The following is a 17,373-nucleotide window of genomic DNA, read 5'->3' as shown; positions in this document are numbered from 1 at the left end:
AGATTCATGACGTGACTTAAGAAACTGAACAGGGCCAGCAAGATGGCGCAGTAGGCTAGTGCACCTTCTGTCCAAACTGATCAGATCCATCGAACCCACATGGTAGAAGGAAAGACTGGAACCATGCAAGGTGTCCTCTGACCTCTACACACGTGCCACGTATGCACACATGAGCTTGCGTCTGAACACACGTACTCAAATAAACAGATGTTCTCAAAATGAAAAGAAAGTAAATGGAGTATCCAGACGGGGGAGCTTCCTGCTTAACTGGCCATTGCTCAAATGAGTTTTGAGACCCTGAATTGGTTTTTGTCTCCCTTTGAGAGGGACCCTACCTCAGTGTGACACAGGAAACCATTACAAGACGTCACGCTGGGGTTGTCTTTTCCCGTGATCTGGAGCCCAGACTCATGACCTCCCACTGACTTTCCTCCACAGCACGGGTGGGAAGTTGTCGACTCAAACGACTCAGCTTCCCAGCACCAGGAGGAGCTCCCTCCCCCTCCCCTGCCACCAGGGTGGGAAGAGAAAGTGGACAATTTGGGCCGCACTTACTATGTCAACCACAACAACAGGAGTACACAGTGGCACCGGCCCAGTTTGATGTGAGTACCGCCAGGTGGCAGGGAGGCTGTGTCTCAGCCTGCACAGCAACCGGTGGCAACTCCAGGACAAAGTTTGGGAGATGTGTGCACATCCGTGTGTGAGTGTGAGCAGGGGGAACCTGCATGCGTGTATGCAAAAGAAGAGGCTGCTGCCCTGTGCCATATTGCCTTTTGCAGTGAGATTGGAGTTGTTCCGTGCCTCTTCCAGGGTTAGCAAAATGTGCTTTTTCCTAGACTCCTCTTTGGTTTGCCAATCATCTCGATGTCCTCTTCCTCAGCTTCCTCTCCTGAAGGTCCCAGGATGGAAACCAGAGACAGATTGGCTTGACTTTCATGCTTTGCATTTTTATTCTTTCACATCATTTGATAAAGAAAGTCACAGAAGCTTTGTTTATTTTTATTTTATTTACTTTTCAGAAAATTTAAGTATCACTGCCTTGGTAAATTTAGAAATGCATAGGAGATTTGCAAAAGTCAACATTAGTAATTACTGTTTATTTCAACACCCTACTAGCTTTGAGAGAGCAAGGCGGTTGATGCCTGTTCCCTTAGTAATTTTTGTTCTGATGATAGCAAATAAATAAATCCTAGTTAAACTTCAATTGCTGCTTTTAAGAAAGATTTTGAAGTAGCTTTTTGTTAAAGCACAGTGAGAAGCAAAACTTTACTGATGTGGCAGCGTTCCCACGGTGAGAGGAGAGGGTGCCTTGGGCATCGGGAGCTTCAGAGCAGCAGCTGGGATTGTTCACCTTCAGCACCATGCGTGTGGAAGTCTTTATTTGAGGGGGAAATGCGTCCAGTGGCTAATGAGGCAAGTCCTGAGACAGCACTTGCCATGTATCTAAAGTACGTCATCAGTGAGACTTGGTGATGGTTTCACAGGTATATACTTAACCCAAATCTATCAAGATGTCAGTTACATAAGTATGGCTTCTTACATGTAAAGCCGATCTCAAGGGCAAGAAAACAGTTTGATAGGCAGAACTCACTTTCCACAGTATCCCCTTGATGCCCTCTGTAGTTTGTGGATTTAAATTATCTCTCCCTAGCATTACGTGACTTGGCCAAAAGCCCTAGGACCTCCAACAGAGTTATCTTTTGCTTTTAGGTTAAAAAGTTTTTTTTCATAATTGAGGTATTTTTTTTCTAGAATGTTGCAGTACCTTTCAGAGAAAAATTAAATTGTGGAAAGATATGTTAATTAAGAGTACACTGTATCTGAAGACATGGTAGTGTCGATCAGTAGTGATTAATCAGGTTCTAGGTCAGCGGTTCTCAGCCTTCCTAATAGTTCAACCCTTTCATACAGCTCCTCATGTTGCAGTGACCCCCAATTCATAAAATTATTTTCGTTGCTACTTCATAACTGTAATGTTTATGCTTTTATAAATCATAACATAAATATCTGATACCTATATGTGACCCCTGTGAAAGGGTCATTTGATACCCAAAGGGGTCACAACTCACAGGTTGAGAACTACAGTTCTAGGTAAACAAAGAATTCCCTCCCTCAGTGGGCAGACATGAAGACAAACGGGCTTGCGATCCCAACACTGAGGTGAGGCAGGAGCGTTTGGGTTATGTAACTACCTACTTCAGTGACTCAGATTCTTGCCCAGTTTTCTGTAGACATATGTCCCAAAGCTGAACCTTCTGAACATCTGTCCCTGGCTCTCCCTGGCACGTAGGATGTCCTATGTGAGTTCTGCATCCCTGTCTCTTGACAGACATCCCACGGTTAAACATGCAGTGCCTCTAGGAGTCTCATCACAGCTGCTTTCTGCTTACTTTCTCTTGTTGCCAGCCCCTCTGGCTCGTGTACCTTCCCAAAACAGCAAATACGAAGCCCTTCCCACAGGTGAAAGTCTGGTGCCAGGCCCTTCTCTCCTACCATCTCCTCGTAGCCAGTGCTTTCTCTGTCACAGCATGAGGCATAGCCACCCACCCTCCTGTTTGTCTGAAACTGTGTTTTCTGTGTGTTGGCTTCGGTGGAGGGGGGCGGGGGCATTTGTTTGTTTGTTTGTTTGTTTGTTTCTGACAGGCTCTCACTCTGTAGTCCAGGCTGACCTCACACTTTATTTCAGCCTTTCCAGGGCTAGGATTTCAGATCTGAGCTGCCTTGGGTAGGACAAATAGGAAAATACTGGGATCGTGATCCCTTACTCACTGATCTTCATGCCTGGCACCAGATTTAGGAGCTCCATAAAATGAATGATTGGCCAAAAGGAGCCACTTCGGGAAGTGATCTGAGGCACATGATTTGGTGTACTGTCTGGGCCATCACTACAGAAAGTGTCCAGTGGGGTCACCGCACCTTCTCAGTTCTCACTGGCCTTTTAAACACCTCATTTTACATTTGTTCTTAGTCCTAGTTAGATGCAAACAATATTTTACTATAAAAATTACAATTTTTTTTTAAATGAAGAAACACCATTCTTTAAGATGAAACCTCGTAAGCAGAAATGCTCGTATTAAGCTTTTGATTATAAAATACTCAGTACACCTCCCAGTTTCCTAGCCATATCTCTGTGGTTTGGGTCATCATTACGTCATATGTGTCGCGGCAAAGGGGAGGCCAAGATGGCCCAGAGAATAAAGGCCTTTTCCTCACAGGCCTGGCGACCTGAGTGCATTCGGATCGAACGTGCTTGCAAGTGTCTCTGAAGAACGTTTAGACTTACACTTCAGAAACAGCCAGCTGCTGCTTCCCCACAAAGGGCCATCACTATCACACATGCAAAATGTTTTTAAGATGCAGTCGATTGAGTTGTTTTGAAGGATGAGTTCTTAACTCGGGTCCTAACTTAAAAACCTCATGTGACAAAGCAAATAAGCAGGGTGTGGCCGGACCATGGTCTTCAAGTCCAGGCTCATTTGGGAGGTCAGCTCCTGCTGCTCATGTGGATTCTCAGAGGTGGGTTGTTGGGGAAGGGGGCTGTGATGTGAGGTCGATTGTCAAAATGAAACAGAGAGCCGCAGAAAGTAAGTCACGTAGCTCAGGAGGCCTCCCCTTGGGATGTCAGCCTTGAGTGTGTGCTGTTGGTAGCCCTCACTCAGCTGCTGGTGACCCAGCTTCGCTGCTTTGTCACTGCTGGCTAGACCCAGGAGGGACCTGCTGACAGACTGCATGTGTGAGCTTGATTGTCGCTTCCTTCCAGAGGACTGGTTTGTCACAGACTGAGTTTGTCACTGAGGGACGTGGATTTCTCTTCTCTCTTAAGTACTGAAGCGCAGCTTGAGGGATGGACGTCTCTCCCTCCTCACCGCATCCATACCTGTGGGTTGAGCCAGCCCAGACCAAAACTGTTGAGGAAAATGTTAGGCCTGTGCTGAGCCTGAGCTGTGGTTTGTCCTCATCTTCCTTCCCTAGGCAGTGCAGTAAAGTTGTTTGTATGCTGTTTTCACTGTGTGAGGTATTGTACATCACCTACCGGTGATTTAAACCATGCAGGAAGTTGTGTGTGTGTCCTATACAAACAACACCATTCTGCATTAGGGACTGAACGTGTAGGATTTTGAAATAAATATGTGGGGATAGGGAGGGCTCTGCAGCCCATCCCCCGTGGATGCAGTGGGATGGGTGTGTAAAAGTGTGTCTGAAAGATGCCCTAACTCTTATACAACTGCAGTTCAAAAACCACTGAAGCTGCTTTTGTGGGCTTAGGGTGAGACTGAAGTGTGGCGGAGCCCAGAAAGCAATGGAAGAGTTCCCGTATTTGGTTGCTCTGTGTCTGTGTTTGACGATGAGGTATTAGAGTGTTGCCCACAGCGAGGCTTAGACAGTTGGAGGACTACTTCTGAACACCCCTTCTACCCCTTCCCTTCTCATACCCTCCCATCCACCCACCTTTCAGGGACGTGTCCTCCGAGTCAGACAATAACATCCGGCAGATCAACCAGGAGGCTGCACACCGGCGCTTCCGCTCCCGCAGGCACATCAGTGAAGATTTGGAGCCCGAGGCCTCCGAAGGCGGTGGAGAGGGCCCTGAGGTATGATGGCCAGAGATGTCGTTGAGCTGAAGCAGCTCCGTCTTCCCAGGATGCCCCGGGGTGATTCTGTATCCTGTTTTTTTCCTCCCAGTGAACTGGGTATTGAATGTGAAGATGGTGGCCTCATAACTAATTGATTCACATCTGCGTATTAATTAACGTAGAAAATTGCTTGGGAAACCCATGTTTTGTCATGTCCAGTGACTTGTAGAACTATAACCCGAGGAACATTATTTCTGCTGTGAAAGTCTTACGTGTTTTCGCTGAGTGATTGGTTTTCCCCAGGATCTAACCACTCTCATGAAGCAACACTAAAGTTGTCTTTTTTGAGGAATTCAGTGCACTCTGTCACTTTTTGGGAGTCGTGGGCAGGTCTCTAATGAACTGCGTGACATGCTAGGAGGGGTTACCAACCAAAACGTGTGCAAGTCTGAGTTAATAGGAGTATTCATAACTATCTTTTATAAAGACCTAACTGTGCATACTGAGAAAGGGGATGAATTAAGCAGCGAAGCAGAGGTAGCCTCAACTTGATGACTCTGACCTTCGGTTTGACCTTGTGTTAGGAAGGCCTTCACAAAACGTTGCAGTGACCGGTATTAGAACAGCCAAGTTAGTGGTTCCACAGTAGACTCACTGAGTGTTCTTCAAGAGCAGCTACATGAAAATTCCTTGTAAATTCTTGAGGTGTTTCTAATCCATTTGTAACAGAGGCTGGCAGAGTGTATATCCACAGGAGTAAGATTGTGGCCACCGAGCCCGCCTTCTTCTTCATGCTGTGGCCACACCAGCCTTCTTTTTCACGCTGTGGCCATGCCCCTCAGTTGACTGCTTGTGTCAGCAAGTTGCTCTCAGTGAAGTTTCCCAGTCTGTTAGTTGGGACAGTGGCCCTGTGCCTATCCTGAGGATTTTGTACCTCAGGCTAAGTAGGTGCTAGTACAGTTACCCTGGTGCTTGTGAAAGTTGTGTGTTTTATTTCGGGGAAGACAGGTAAAATCCCCAGTTCTTAGTACTCACCCTAGTGTCTGATTCCTCCAAAGCCTTGGGAGACCATTTCCGAGGAAGTGAACATGGCAGGGGACTCTCTCAGCCTGGCCCTGCCCCCACCTCCTGCCTCCCCAGTGTCTCGGACCAGCCCCCAGGAGCTGTCTGAAGAACTGAGCAGAAGGTTGCAGATCACTCCAGACTCCAATGGGGAACAGTTCAGCTCTCTGATTGTAAGTCACGGTCCTGTTAAACAAGCTGAGCAGGGGTCAGTCCTTCCTTGTTGCCTCAGGAAACTCTTGGTGCAGATAATAGCTAAGGGCTGTGGTTCTCAACCTGCAGGTTGCCACCCACTTGGGGCTGAAGCCACCCTTTCACAGGGGTCACATACCAGAAATCCCGCATCTCCGATATTTACATTAGGATTTATAACAGCAGCAAAATAGTCCAGTTATGAAGTAGCAGTGAAATAACTTTTATGTTTGGGGGTCACCACAGTATGAGGAACTTTATAAAAGGTCTCTAACAATAGGAAGATTGAGAGCCACTGGCCAAGGGTCTTCTCCTCCCAGTCAGCCCAGGCTCCCCAGAGTAACTCCTTCTGTAGGAGAGGCAGGCCTATATGAAGGTTAGCCCTGGCAGGTAAACTTTTTTTGTTTGTTTGTTTCTTTGTTTGTTTGTTTGCTTGCTTTAGAAAGAAGTGGCGTATCATCAGCTCTTCCTTGTCTGTAAAAATTTCAAAGAATTAAGATTCTATGATTTTTTTTTTAATTCCTAGCTTTAAACTTGTAGGATTTCTTTCCCATCCAAAAGGCTCATGAAAATAGTATGTTCCTCATGAAGGTGGTTTTCCTGTTGAGAATCGGGAGCCTTAGAGCCTTCCAACCAATGTTCTAAACTCACACCCTACTCACCTTTCCATTCCATAAGTGATTGTCCCTGGCAAAGCTTGATGAGGTAGAAGATACCCAGACACCCAGTATGTGAGCTCTTAAGGAGAAAAAGTACGAAACCGTGGCTCTGACATCAAGACTCTTAACCTGGGTTCTTGAGAAATGCTTTCTAGAAGTGTCAGATAAGTGAGAAGGAATGAAGTCAGACACAAGGAGCTTGGCATTTGACAGTGCAAAACTGCAGGGGAAACCCACAGAACATTCTCGTGTGTGTACAGAATTAGGACCAAGTGCACACACGTGTTCCTCAAGCCATCCAGTACAGCTCAGAGATGTACTAGAGTGAGTGAGGGTTGCCACCGTGTTGGAAATGGCGCTCTCATATGATAATCGTTATTATGGGCATACTGAGTGTAAATGATAGGAGGGCTACATAGAATATTAAAAAGCCACTAAGTACAAAATTATTAGTCCTTCGATGGTGGCGTTCTTCTTTTAAAAGAAACTATTGGCCCCTGTTGCATGGGTTGCAGTGATTACTTCATAATGTACTTTCACATTAAAATTCTATGAATGTTTTTCAAAAAGAGAAATACCACTGAGATGAAAATTTAGTACTAAGTGGATAGAAAAGAGGTTGCCTATATGAGGTATCTGAATTGGTAAAACTGTTGCTATGGAAACAGCATAAGCCACAAAACCATGTATTTAAAATGTATCAACGAAAGACTTGCAGGAATTACAGCAGCTGTATACCATTTCTATAAACCATGTGAGAAAAAATTCCTAGTTTTCTTTGTTGATATAAATTAGCATTAGAGTAGGGAGCTCTTGTATTTAGTACTTCCAGAAGCGTGGCATTTCCTTAAGACCCAGGTGTGATCGCAAATCCTTAGGGTACCCCCCCTCCCCGCCCAATGTTCATGCTCAAGGCCATTCTGTATTCAAGGGCAACAGGTGAACTTTTTACTCATAAATGACTCCTTCACACTGCCCAGAGCTTTGCCTGACCTTGTTAGAAGTCACGCCTGCCACAAGCTGTACCATGGATAAGCATGCTAGCAAGGAACCTTCTGCCTGTGGCCTTCTAGGATCTTTGCTCAGATCTATGAGGGAGGCTTTCTCAAACCACGTAGAATTCAAGCAAGTTAGAGGAGCATCACGTGCGGCACACAGCGGTGACTTTGGGTTTGCCACACTCCCCTGCTCCTCGTGTGTTCTGTACTGGAGTTCCACTGGGAAGATAAATACAAACCCCTAGTCCCTCACAGGGAGGAGGGGTGCTGTTCTCCCACTGTGTGCAGGTGGTCATGCAGCTCAGCTAGCTCTGGGTGACCAGTGCTAGTAGCTGGTAAAGAGCCAAGTGCCGCCTTTTCTTCCTCGCACTTGAGAATTTGCCCAGAGCTTGCATCCCAGGGAGTGTATAAGACCGCTGCCCTCTTGTTACTCTTCAATGTTATGGTGGCCTCTTTTCCCTATCAATAATATTGGCCTCATTATTATTATTGTTGTTGTTGTTATTATTATTATTATTATTATTATTATTATTATTATTATTACTAATCCTGGTCTGCTGGAAAACATTGTGAATTGAAGCAGAGCTCTGTAAGGAGAGCTGCCATTGCTCTGAGAAAGGTAGTGTTTGATGCCTCCTGACGTCACAGAGCAGTGCAAGGAGGACAGTCTTTCTCACAGCGCTCCTCTTTCCCTCCCCTGCAGCAGAGAGAGCCCTCGTCCAGACTCCGGTCCTGCAGTGTCACGGACACCGTTGCTGAGCAGGCCCATCTACCACCGGTAACAAACACTCAGTTCCAGTCCTCAGCCGGTTTTTTTGTTTTGTTTTGTTTTTTGGCTTTGATTTAAAATCTTCAGGGCTGCTGAAAGAGTTTTTCCTGTGTATACCCGCTCACCATATAAGCAGGACATGTGAAATTTTCCGAGTGAATCTTGACTTTCCAACTCAGAATCCTAACTGCCAGCCGAGCTCCCAAAAGGCTAAAAACTTGCATAAAAACACATACTCAAGGGTATGCATTTCTGAAGAGCCTATATGACTGAAACTTTGTGGTTTATTCAGAAGCTGTGGTCCAGGTAGCTTAACCTGTAAATTGATCAGGAAGAACTCTTCCAGTGAGACAGGTTTTTTGTTTTGTTTTGTTTTTTGTTTTTTGTTTTTTTCTCCTCTGCCTATGGCCAAAACTCTCAGCTCCACAGAGCAACTGTGCTAACTGAAAAGGCAGCTCCGAGAATGAAGAATCAGCTGCCATTTGCTCCCTCTGTCCTACAGCTGTGATAAGTCTGAGCGCACATGGGCTTGGCAGAAGGTTTTTGGTATTCAATATATGCTAAAGTGGTTATCAAATTGGAGGGCACATGAGCTTTGCCTCACAAGAAATAATTTACTTAAATTTGTTTCTTCTTTGGGAGGTGAAAATATTCTGTGGTTTTAAGTATTGCGTTTGACTTTGGCCTTTTATTTGTTTGTTTTTGTGGGGTTATAGCCCAGGCCAGCTTGGAACTCTGATTATATGCTCCAGGCTAGCCTCAAGCTTACAACAGTCTCCTACTTCTCCCTCTTGAATGCTGAGGTTGCAGGCATGAGCCACCAAACCCATATTTTTTAATTGCTGCAAATCCTCTTTTATGACTCCATTCATTGTGGATAAACTTGAAGACAGGCAACAGGTTTTAAATTTTTTTTTAAACCGTCGCTCTTATATACTTTTTACCTGACTTCAAAGGACGTTTTTGCTTAAGTTTTGCTATTTTTTAGTTACAACACGAAGTGATATATACCAGCCAAAATAATAAATTCGGTTGGAGAGTCCACCATATAGGCTGGCTTCGTAATAAGCTGAGATGGATTCAGCACAGACCTCCCAAAGCAGAACAGCAGACTATGATGAACTGGTGGGGACCCTTCTCAACCTAATGATTTTTTAGAAATTGCTCTCGCTCTCCTCTTCAAAATCAGCGTCAGTTTTATTTGCCACAGAGCCTCTTTGCCTGGAAACTGACTCTCCCTTTGTTCCTATGATGCTGTGCAGTCACTGACCACCAGTGGCCTCTTTGAGATTTGCAGATGTAAGAATCTGCTAAATTTTGCACTGTGGAGTACAAAACATCGCACTTGAAGTCACTGTTAGTCACCCCTATCAAGGACGCAGCCTGAGCTTCTTTGGGGTGTGACATAATGGTACAGAGAAGGTCCATGCTGTGCTTTCTCTTGGCTACTGGTCACTGATGTGTGCTCAGCTTCATTTGGACAAGGCGGGTATTGGGGACACTGATCTCACGTCACCTGCCACAGCATCACCACAGCAGTGATTCCTGATTCGCTAAGCAATGGACGGCCCCCCAAATACATGTTACTGACGCACATTATCATTTAACAGCCCAGCACCCCAAGTAGGCGAGCGCGTTCGTCAACTGTCACGGGTGGTGAGGAATCAACGGTAATGACACAAGTTATCGAAGGCGAATGGTGAAAGTCTGTGGGGGTAGTTTATTATTTGGGTTATGATGAACATGCTCCCTCCCGTGTTCAAAATAAGGTCAGCTTCAGTGCGGTACAGAGACACACGTGTTTCTTACCTTAAACATCTTATTTTGGGTTCTTCAAAGGTACTGGGTAAAATGGAGCCATTCTTAATCCTGTGTAATTCACTTAGAAGTGCCATCAAGCCAGGTTAAGTGCTTGATCCAAGCACTTCCAATATAGTGTTGTCAGCGCCTTTGCTCCTAGTGAGTGAGCTTTCTCTTGCTGTTGAACACTTGGTTAAGCTAGAGAAGCCATAGGACTCACTCAGGGCTGTGCATTTGGGTCCAGGTGTGAGAGATGCACTGTACTCCTCTCTACTTCCCACACATTTTTATTGAAACAGGGGACCAGATTTTCTGGATCTCCGATGGAAGTATCCACCATGGTTGTTATTATCTTCCGGTTTTGATTAATAGTGTTCACTCTTATTTATAACTTACATTTGACTAGTTGCTTTCGGTGTGTTCTACTTGATCCTTGAAGTCTGGCCAGCCCGTATTTGTAGCTTAGATGACTATTTGAAGAACTTTATTGTTTCACCTTTGTTGCACGTGCCCTAGTGGCTGCCTGTTATTTGTGAGTAACTTTAACCTGATTTCCTGAAGGATGTTTAGCACTCAGTATTCCACAAAGGAAACTCAAATTGGCAGTCAGTGAGCACAGCATAAGGTTGCTAAGCCACTCCCGCTTATTGGAGCACCAGGCTCCATCTCCAGCAAAATTCAAAGAAGTGTACATGAGCTAGTTGACCTCCGACTGTGTGTTGGCAATTTCTCTGAGAGTAGTGGAGTGAGCTACAAAGCAGACCATTCCCGTGGGATGGTTTTGTCTGGTTATCCACGTAAGCGTCCTCTTGAGGTCTCATCTGTTGTTACATTTACTTGGATTTGCAACCTGCTTATAGCTTCGGAGTGTCACGATGGCAAGTGATGGGAAATGACAGAGCAAACTAAACTGCTACAGTAGCAGACTCCACGTGGCTCTGGGACAGCCCTTTTCATCCCTTTTTCTTGCGTGTGTGCGCTCCTCCATCAGTATTTTCTCAGTACCTACACAAGTTTGGAAGGGCCAAGTCCATTTCCTTCCCATCCTCTCTATTTGCCGCTCAGAGCTTTTCCCTCTGAGCTCCTCTTTGGTGCATATGCCGGGCAGAAATTTCCTATAAAGTGTCACCTCGCTCTTCCCTGTGCCCTCAAAAGCATGCGTGTGCTGCAGTTACACACGTGGGTGCCGCCTTGTTTTATTTAGGGGGGGAAACAGCATGGTTTTTCAGACAGCCATTCTTAACTTAGGTTGATTTTCCTCAGCTCTGTTAATAATCAGCAGTCAGTGGGGGAAATGCAGCACCACTCATACACATTTCCCACGTTGAGTGGCATTCCCACACAGTCCACCGTGCTGTGGTAACCATCCCGTCTGTGTAGCAGTCCTCCCGATAAAGCGCTGATCCTCATCTGAGGAACCGTGACCTTTTGATTTATGGCAGAAGCCTGGACACCAGTGTCACTTTCTTACAGGCTGCCCCAGGGCTCTCCCTCTCAGATAGGAAGAGCGTGAGAGCAATGTCCTTTGATCTTCCCTGAATTGATTTCTAAAAATATCCTGGGATACCACCACGGCAGGGTCTGGGTGAGTCACGGAGTCTGTGATGTTCGGTGTCAAAGGACAGTCAGACTTTCTCAGTTTCAGCATGACCTGGTTCTAGGTAGTGGAACACAGCCCCCATGAAGCTGTAGTGAATGCCCATTTGAAATCATAAGACTCTGCAGTAGATTTGATTGTGGATGAAAAATGAAAGGCTGAGTTCAACTTGTGTTTGGACTGCCTAACTTGTTTCTGGAGGTAGTCTGAAGCATACTGTCATTCACATACAGTAATAAAACTCTAACCATTTGGCCCCGAGCTTGGGCCTCTTCCACAGAGCTGTCATTGCTGGTCATGTGTTCTGGATGGGCATGTTTCAGTAATAAACGGAGTCATCAGCACAGCCTCTACATGCTCATTTTGAGAGGACGCTGTCAAGAAACATTTTAATAACAGGGTCTCACGTAGATGCAGCTAAATTACCACTTGCCCATCCCAGTCCCAGCAGAAAAGAGGACAATCATTTTAGACACGTTCAGTATTCTCTCTGTTCCTATCCTCCTCTGTGTAACTAGTCCTGCTAACTGCAGATTGCAGGAAATTCCTGCAGCTGACAGTTTAGCTCTGAGATCATGACACATCTAACTCATTAGGTTTGTCAGTGGCTTCGAAAGTATCTGTTCCAGGAAGGTCATCGCTGTTTGTTTGTTAAAGTCTTACTGTTTCTAGAACTGAGTTTTCTGAGAACATACGAAACTGCCTCTCCTTAAAACATAACTCATCAAGAAAGGAGAAAAGGAACAAGTGCCATTTACTATTCCATGTAAGTTAAAGCCATTTTGGTCATAGAAGCCATAGTAAGTCAAAATGGTTTTTTTGCCAAAATTATTGATTATTTGTTTAGGTGACAGTTGATCAGACCAGGCTCCTGGCCAGTGTAGATGAAAACGCTTGAAGAGAGGTAGGGCTTTGTTGTTGGTGTCCTCCATTTAGGCTGTGGACCACTTGGTCTGTCCTTAAGGCTCATAAAAGCCTTGCCTCTCTCAGTTGGTCTTAGTTGGTCTCGCTCCTGGATTCAGGATGCTGCATGGTTAGTTGTTCTTGGACTTCCTTTATCCTTTAGGACTTACCTAGAAAAAGCTCAAGGAACTGGCTGCTGCGTTTTTAGCAGGATGGTTCCGCACACATATGTTCTCCTTGCCTGATAAACACAGTTTAGAAATAACCGCTGAGTCAGTTGCTCCCCGGTCACTTTTCAGGTTGATTTTTTTGGACTGTGCTGTTGGGCGTGGGACGCAGATGGAGGGGGCTTCTTCAGTCATAATCCTTAGTAAATGCAATATACATGTTCTTTCTTCCTCTAACTCAAGGCCCCAGGGCCACTGAGGTGGACTCTGTGGCTGTGATTGTTGTCACCAGACTAGTTAGCAAGCAGGGAAGCTAGGGCAGGACAGAAAGAAGAGAAAAGTCACATGATCAGCCTAATCCAAGAAAGCACTGGCTGAGGGACTTGAGGACCCCACTGGGGAAGGGCTCCTGTTGTTGAGCCTTCCAGAAGTCTTGGTGGCCCTGGTAGGTACTGTCTTTCTGAGCATCTCCCCTACAGCGTTGCTTCTCCAGCACAAATGGATGCAGGCATTCCTAGGCTAGTTCTATCCCTGGGCATATCCCTTTGCTGCCAGTCATTCAGCCATCCTGTATATTCAAGTACCTGTTCACCCAGACTACGTTTCTCTGGCTGCTTCTTACACAAGCCAGAGTCACAGCAATTCATTATATTCAAAGATGGAATTCATGCTGGTTATGATGACACGCACCTTTAATCCCAGCACTGTGGAGGTAGAGGCAGGCTTCCTATGTGCTCAAGGTTTACATGTGAGTTCTAGGCCAGCCAAGGCTACATCCTGAAACCCTGTGTCAAATTAAAAAAAAAAAAAAAAAAAAGATGTAATCTGTGCTATCCAATTATAGTCCAAACAAGACATCACAGACCATCTGTGTCATCAGACCAGTGTAAACACAGCGTGTAGTATGGGGCTCCGTGGATCCTTCCCTGGGGACCTCCCGGGCTGGGGAGCATAAGCATGATAGGGCTCCTTGACATTATGTCCCCAGACCAGAGTGCAAGTCAGAGGAGAGCCCCTGGGTCGCATCTTGCCCTGACATTTTGTGTGCCCAGGGCCTCAGGAAGAACTGTGCTGAGCATGTGTGGGTAGCCAGCTGTGTGGGAGCATCTAGAGCCTCCCTCCAGTGGCGTGAGCACTGGGCAGCTTGAAATTCCCTTTTGAGCTGTGTGGTTTAGCAGCCGGACCGGGTTATGCTCCATTCTCTTCATCTGCAGACCCTTCGTATTTAACACCTCAGAGCCTAAGAGACGATTCTGTCAAAATGTGGGTCCCTTCTATCTCCCGGGAGACTTGAAACTCTTAGAGTCAGTCTCTTTCCCAATACCAGATACTCTTTGTTTGTGGATTGTGGGTTTTGTTTTGATTCTGTCTGGGTTTTTGGTTTTTTTTTTTTTTTTTTTTTTTTGTGGGTGTGTTTTCCCCCTGTACAAACAGCATTAACTTGTCTTGCCCAGAGAAATATAATTTCTAGTTTATGTAACTTTATTAACCTGATCAGAGAACAAATTCTAGTTTTTAAATAATAATAATTTCTTGCACAGCCATCAGTGGCCTATGTACATACCACGCCGGGCCTACCTTCAGGCTGGGAAGAAAGAAAAGACGCTAAGGGGCGCACATACTATGTCAATCATAACAATCGAACCACCACTTGGACTCGACCAATAATGCAGGTATGAAGATCACCGACATCCCAGGCTGGAGGGCCTTAGCAGCTGAGAGGCAGTCACAGCATCCTGCCCCGGTGTTCATGGCCTGCGTTTAAGGCAGACTCTCCCCAAAGACTTGCGTTACTCTCAGTAGAATATTTGCCTGAGGAGGACTTTGGTCCTTGGATACATATAACTTTCAGAAAGTGAGCTTATGGCAGTGGGTAGCCCCCTTCCCCTTTCCCACATCCCTCTTTTTCCCCAAGGCTAGTTTTTACATTGGCCGGTGATTCATTGTGATGTCTCTTGAATGTGTCTCCCATCTTTGCCCCCCCATTATTAGGTTTAATTATTTCCTCCATGCCTTAGACAGGCCAGACCTCTTATTATGGCTGTGTGTGTTGCTGTTGGGGCTCGGGCTCCTAATCACACACAGGGACATCCTCAAACAAAGCTAACTTGTTTTTGCCTCCAAAATAGCTTGCAGAAGATGGTGCCTCGGGATCAGCCACAAACAGTAACAACCACCTAGCCGAGCCTCAGATCCGCCGGCCTCGTAGCCTCAGCTCGCCAACAGTAACTCTCTCTGCCCCACTGGAGGTGAGAAGGCTGCCTCGCCTAACCAGGGTCATCTCTGTCCTGTGGCTTCTCTTCACTCTCTCTTCTCTCTAAACCGGACTTTGCTTCTCAGGCAGCTCCACGCTGAGCAGTCGTGCGCTGGTGGTGAAGCCTCTGCTCCATGCAGACTGCCCACGGGCTTCTGTGTCTCGCCCAGCTAACATTCTGGACTCTGTCACAGTCTTCATTCTCATTTGGCTGGCGCCATGCGTGGTGACTGGCGCTCTCTCTGTTGAACTTGTGCCGTCCCTGTTGTGTTTGCTCCTTCTTGCCTGCTACCTCATCAGCACTCGTAATTCCTCTGAACAGCAACGCTTCCGTTGAGTTTTATAACATGGTTGTTGCTTTGTTCATATTTTCTTTGACGTAGGGTCTTCCATCGTGTGGGTACATGCTTCAGATGTGTATTTTCATCTCTTAAGTCACATTGCTGGACATCTGCTTGTGCGCTCTACTCTTTGTGTTTTCGTGGCAGCCCTGAACATCACGAATGGCAGACCCTTAGAAAAGCCAGAGAATAAATGAGTAAATTAAAGGGCCCTGAGGCAAGCTCCTACACAGCAGGAGTAGGTGACAGCGCCTCTAGACTGTTGGGGATGTGGGCTGACAACTGTCACTCCTGGTGGCTGCCTCCACCGACGGGGGGAGGGGGGTCTCCCTCCGGGCTCTCAAACCCGGTAGTGTGTTCCGAAGACTGTGGGCTCTTCGAGAGCAAGGACTCACCTTGCTCTGAAGTCTGCACCCGTAACGTGGTAATTTTTGGCAGGCATGACTGCGGAGAATTGTGGCTATTCATCCTGGATATTGTTGTATTGTTGTATCTAACCAATAGAAAGGCATAAGGTTAGGGTTGGTTTGAAAGTAGGTGTCGAAATGGGGGTTTGAGGGAGTCTCTCCCGCGTCAGTCTCTGAGGAAAAACTCTCCGCGGTACCAGCTGTGCTGTGACAGGTTGGCTTGGCCCGTGGCGAAGAGTTCTAACACTCGTTATTGTTCCTAGGGTGCCAAGGACTCACCCATACGCCGTGCTGTGAAAGATACCCTATCCAACCCACAGTCCCCTCAGCCATCACCTTACAACTCCCCCAAACCACAACACAAAGTCACACAGAGCTTCCTGCCGCCAGGCTGGGAGATGCGGATAGCGCCAAACGGCCGACCCTTCTTCATTGACCATAACACAAAGACTACAACATGGGTAAGGCTGCTGCTTTTATTTGGCACCGTTTTCACTGCGAGCTCTGGTTAACTCTTCTCCTTTCTGACTCAAACCAATCCGTGCGGTCCCTGTAGAGGAGTTTCATCAGCAGCTCTTAAGCAAGTGTCCTGAGGAGCGGGTGGGCTTCCCAGATGCTCAGGCCCAGCTGCTGGCCACTGGGGTGCTGTACCAGCCTGGCACTTCTGGAAAGCTCTGGTGTTAGTAATTTGTCCCAGTTGGGGGGAAGGGTAGCCCTCACATTGCTAGCCTTTTGACATTACTGTAGCACATCTCATGCTCTTCATAACTGTATTAGGAATGGTAGTGTTTAAAACTAATGTTTTCCCTGTCTCTCTTTGCCATACACCCCTTTTGTAAGAAGAGCCTTCGCTCTAGTGGTCATCTCACATAGCATTTTCTATGACTGTGCTACATTTTCTTTCCATCATCCTCAGTGGATTAAAAGATCACCCAAATGAACTGGTTAAGACCTGACCGTTCTTCCCAGTGAGCGTTTTGACAAAACTGATTTTCTTGCCGTGGTGATCTTTCTCAAGTCACGTGTGTGAAAGAGCCTGTGTGTTGCGCTGAGGAGAGATGAGATGAAGCCAAGGTGAATGAGCATCTGTGTCCCTCTGTCAGCTCTCCGTTTCTTCAGCCTAGCCAGAGCTAGCTTTCTCAAGGCAGCATAGAGCACTCCTAAACGTCAGTGTTCCTCTGTTGCCTGGCCCCTAGCCCCGTAATTCCCCTGAATTTGCATCTCTTGTTAGTTTGGATGCAACAGGAACTTCGTTTTTTCTGCCTGCCCTATCTGATTGGGTAGAACAAACTCAAGGATTAATGTTGCAACATCTGTGCTTCTTGCTCAGAACTGATAGGAGTTTTTCCCCAGATCACGTGCACTTCCAATTCCTGTTTCTAGTTGTGATGGAACAGCGGTATTATGTTAAGGAAAAGGCTTCAACCAAGGTGACCTTGGCTATCATTTACACCCAGTCTGTGGTGTAATGTTAATTCAATCCCTTGAGAATTGGTCTAGAGGGCAGTGTGCTCCCTGAAGGCCTGAGGTGCAGTGTGTCCTAACGAGGGCATTCTTGGCAGCTGGGGCAGGCCTGTGCCTTCCTCTGTGGCATGTGGAAAGCTAATGGCTGCCATCACCCTTCCGATATACCGATGATCAGAAATG

The 17,373-nt window shown here is 46.4% G+C and overlaps 1 protein-coding gene across 11 annotated transcripts in view; it reads left to right on the top strand.

The window, feature by feature from the left end:
- Positions 1-17,373, top strand: part of Nedd4l (NEDD4 like E3 ubiquitin protein ligase) — a 317,780-nt gene that overhangs the window by 259,994 nt on the left and 40,413 nt on the right. For 8 of the 11 annotated variants that reach the window (XM_060377162.1, XM_060377161.1, XM_060377167.1 and 5 more), the window contains 8 exons: positions 439-605; positions 4,460-4,595; positions 5,636-5,812; positions 8,192-8,266; positions 9,868-9,927; positions 14,266-14,397; positions 14,854-14,973; positions 15,990-16,187. In XM_060377162.1, the coding sequence (XP_060233145.1) occupies positions 439-605; positions 4,460-4,595; positions 5,636-5,812; positions 8,192-8,266; positions 9,868-9,927; positions 14,266-14,397; positions 14,854-14,973; positions 15,990-16,187 (1,065 nt within the window). The remainder of the gene's footprint in view (positions 1-438; positions 606-4,459; positions 4,596-5,635; positions 5,813-8,191; positions 8,267-9,867; positions 9,928-14,265; positions 14,398-14,853; positions 14,974-15,989; positions 16,188-17,373) is intronic. The other 3 variants (XM_060377163.1, XM_060377159.1, XM_060377160.1) reach the window with 2 other exon arrangements.

Source organism: Meriones unguiculatus, chromosome 2, assembly GCF_030254825.1.
Source record: "Meriones unguiculatus strain TT.TT164.6M chromosome 2, Bangor_MerUng_6.1, whole genome shotgun sequence".
Lineage (NCBI taxonomy): Eukaryota > Metazoa > Chordata > Mammalia > Rodentia > Muridae > Meriones > Meriones unguiculatus.
This window is presented reverse-complemented; position numbering and strand designations above follow the sequence as displayed.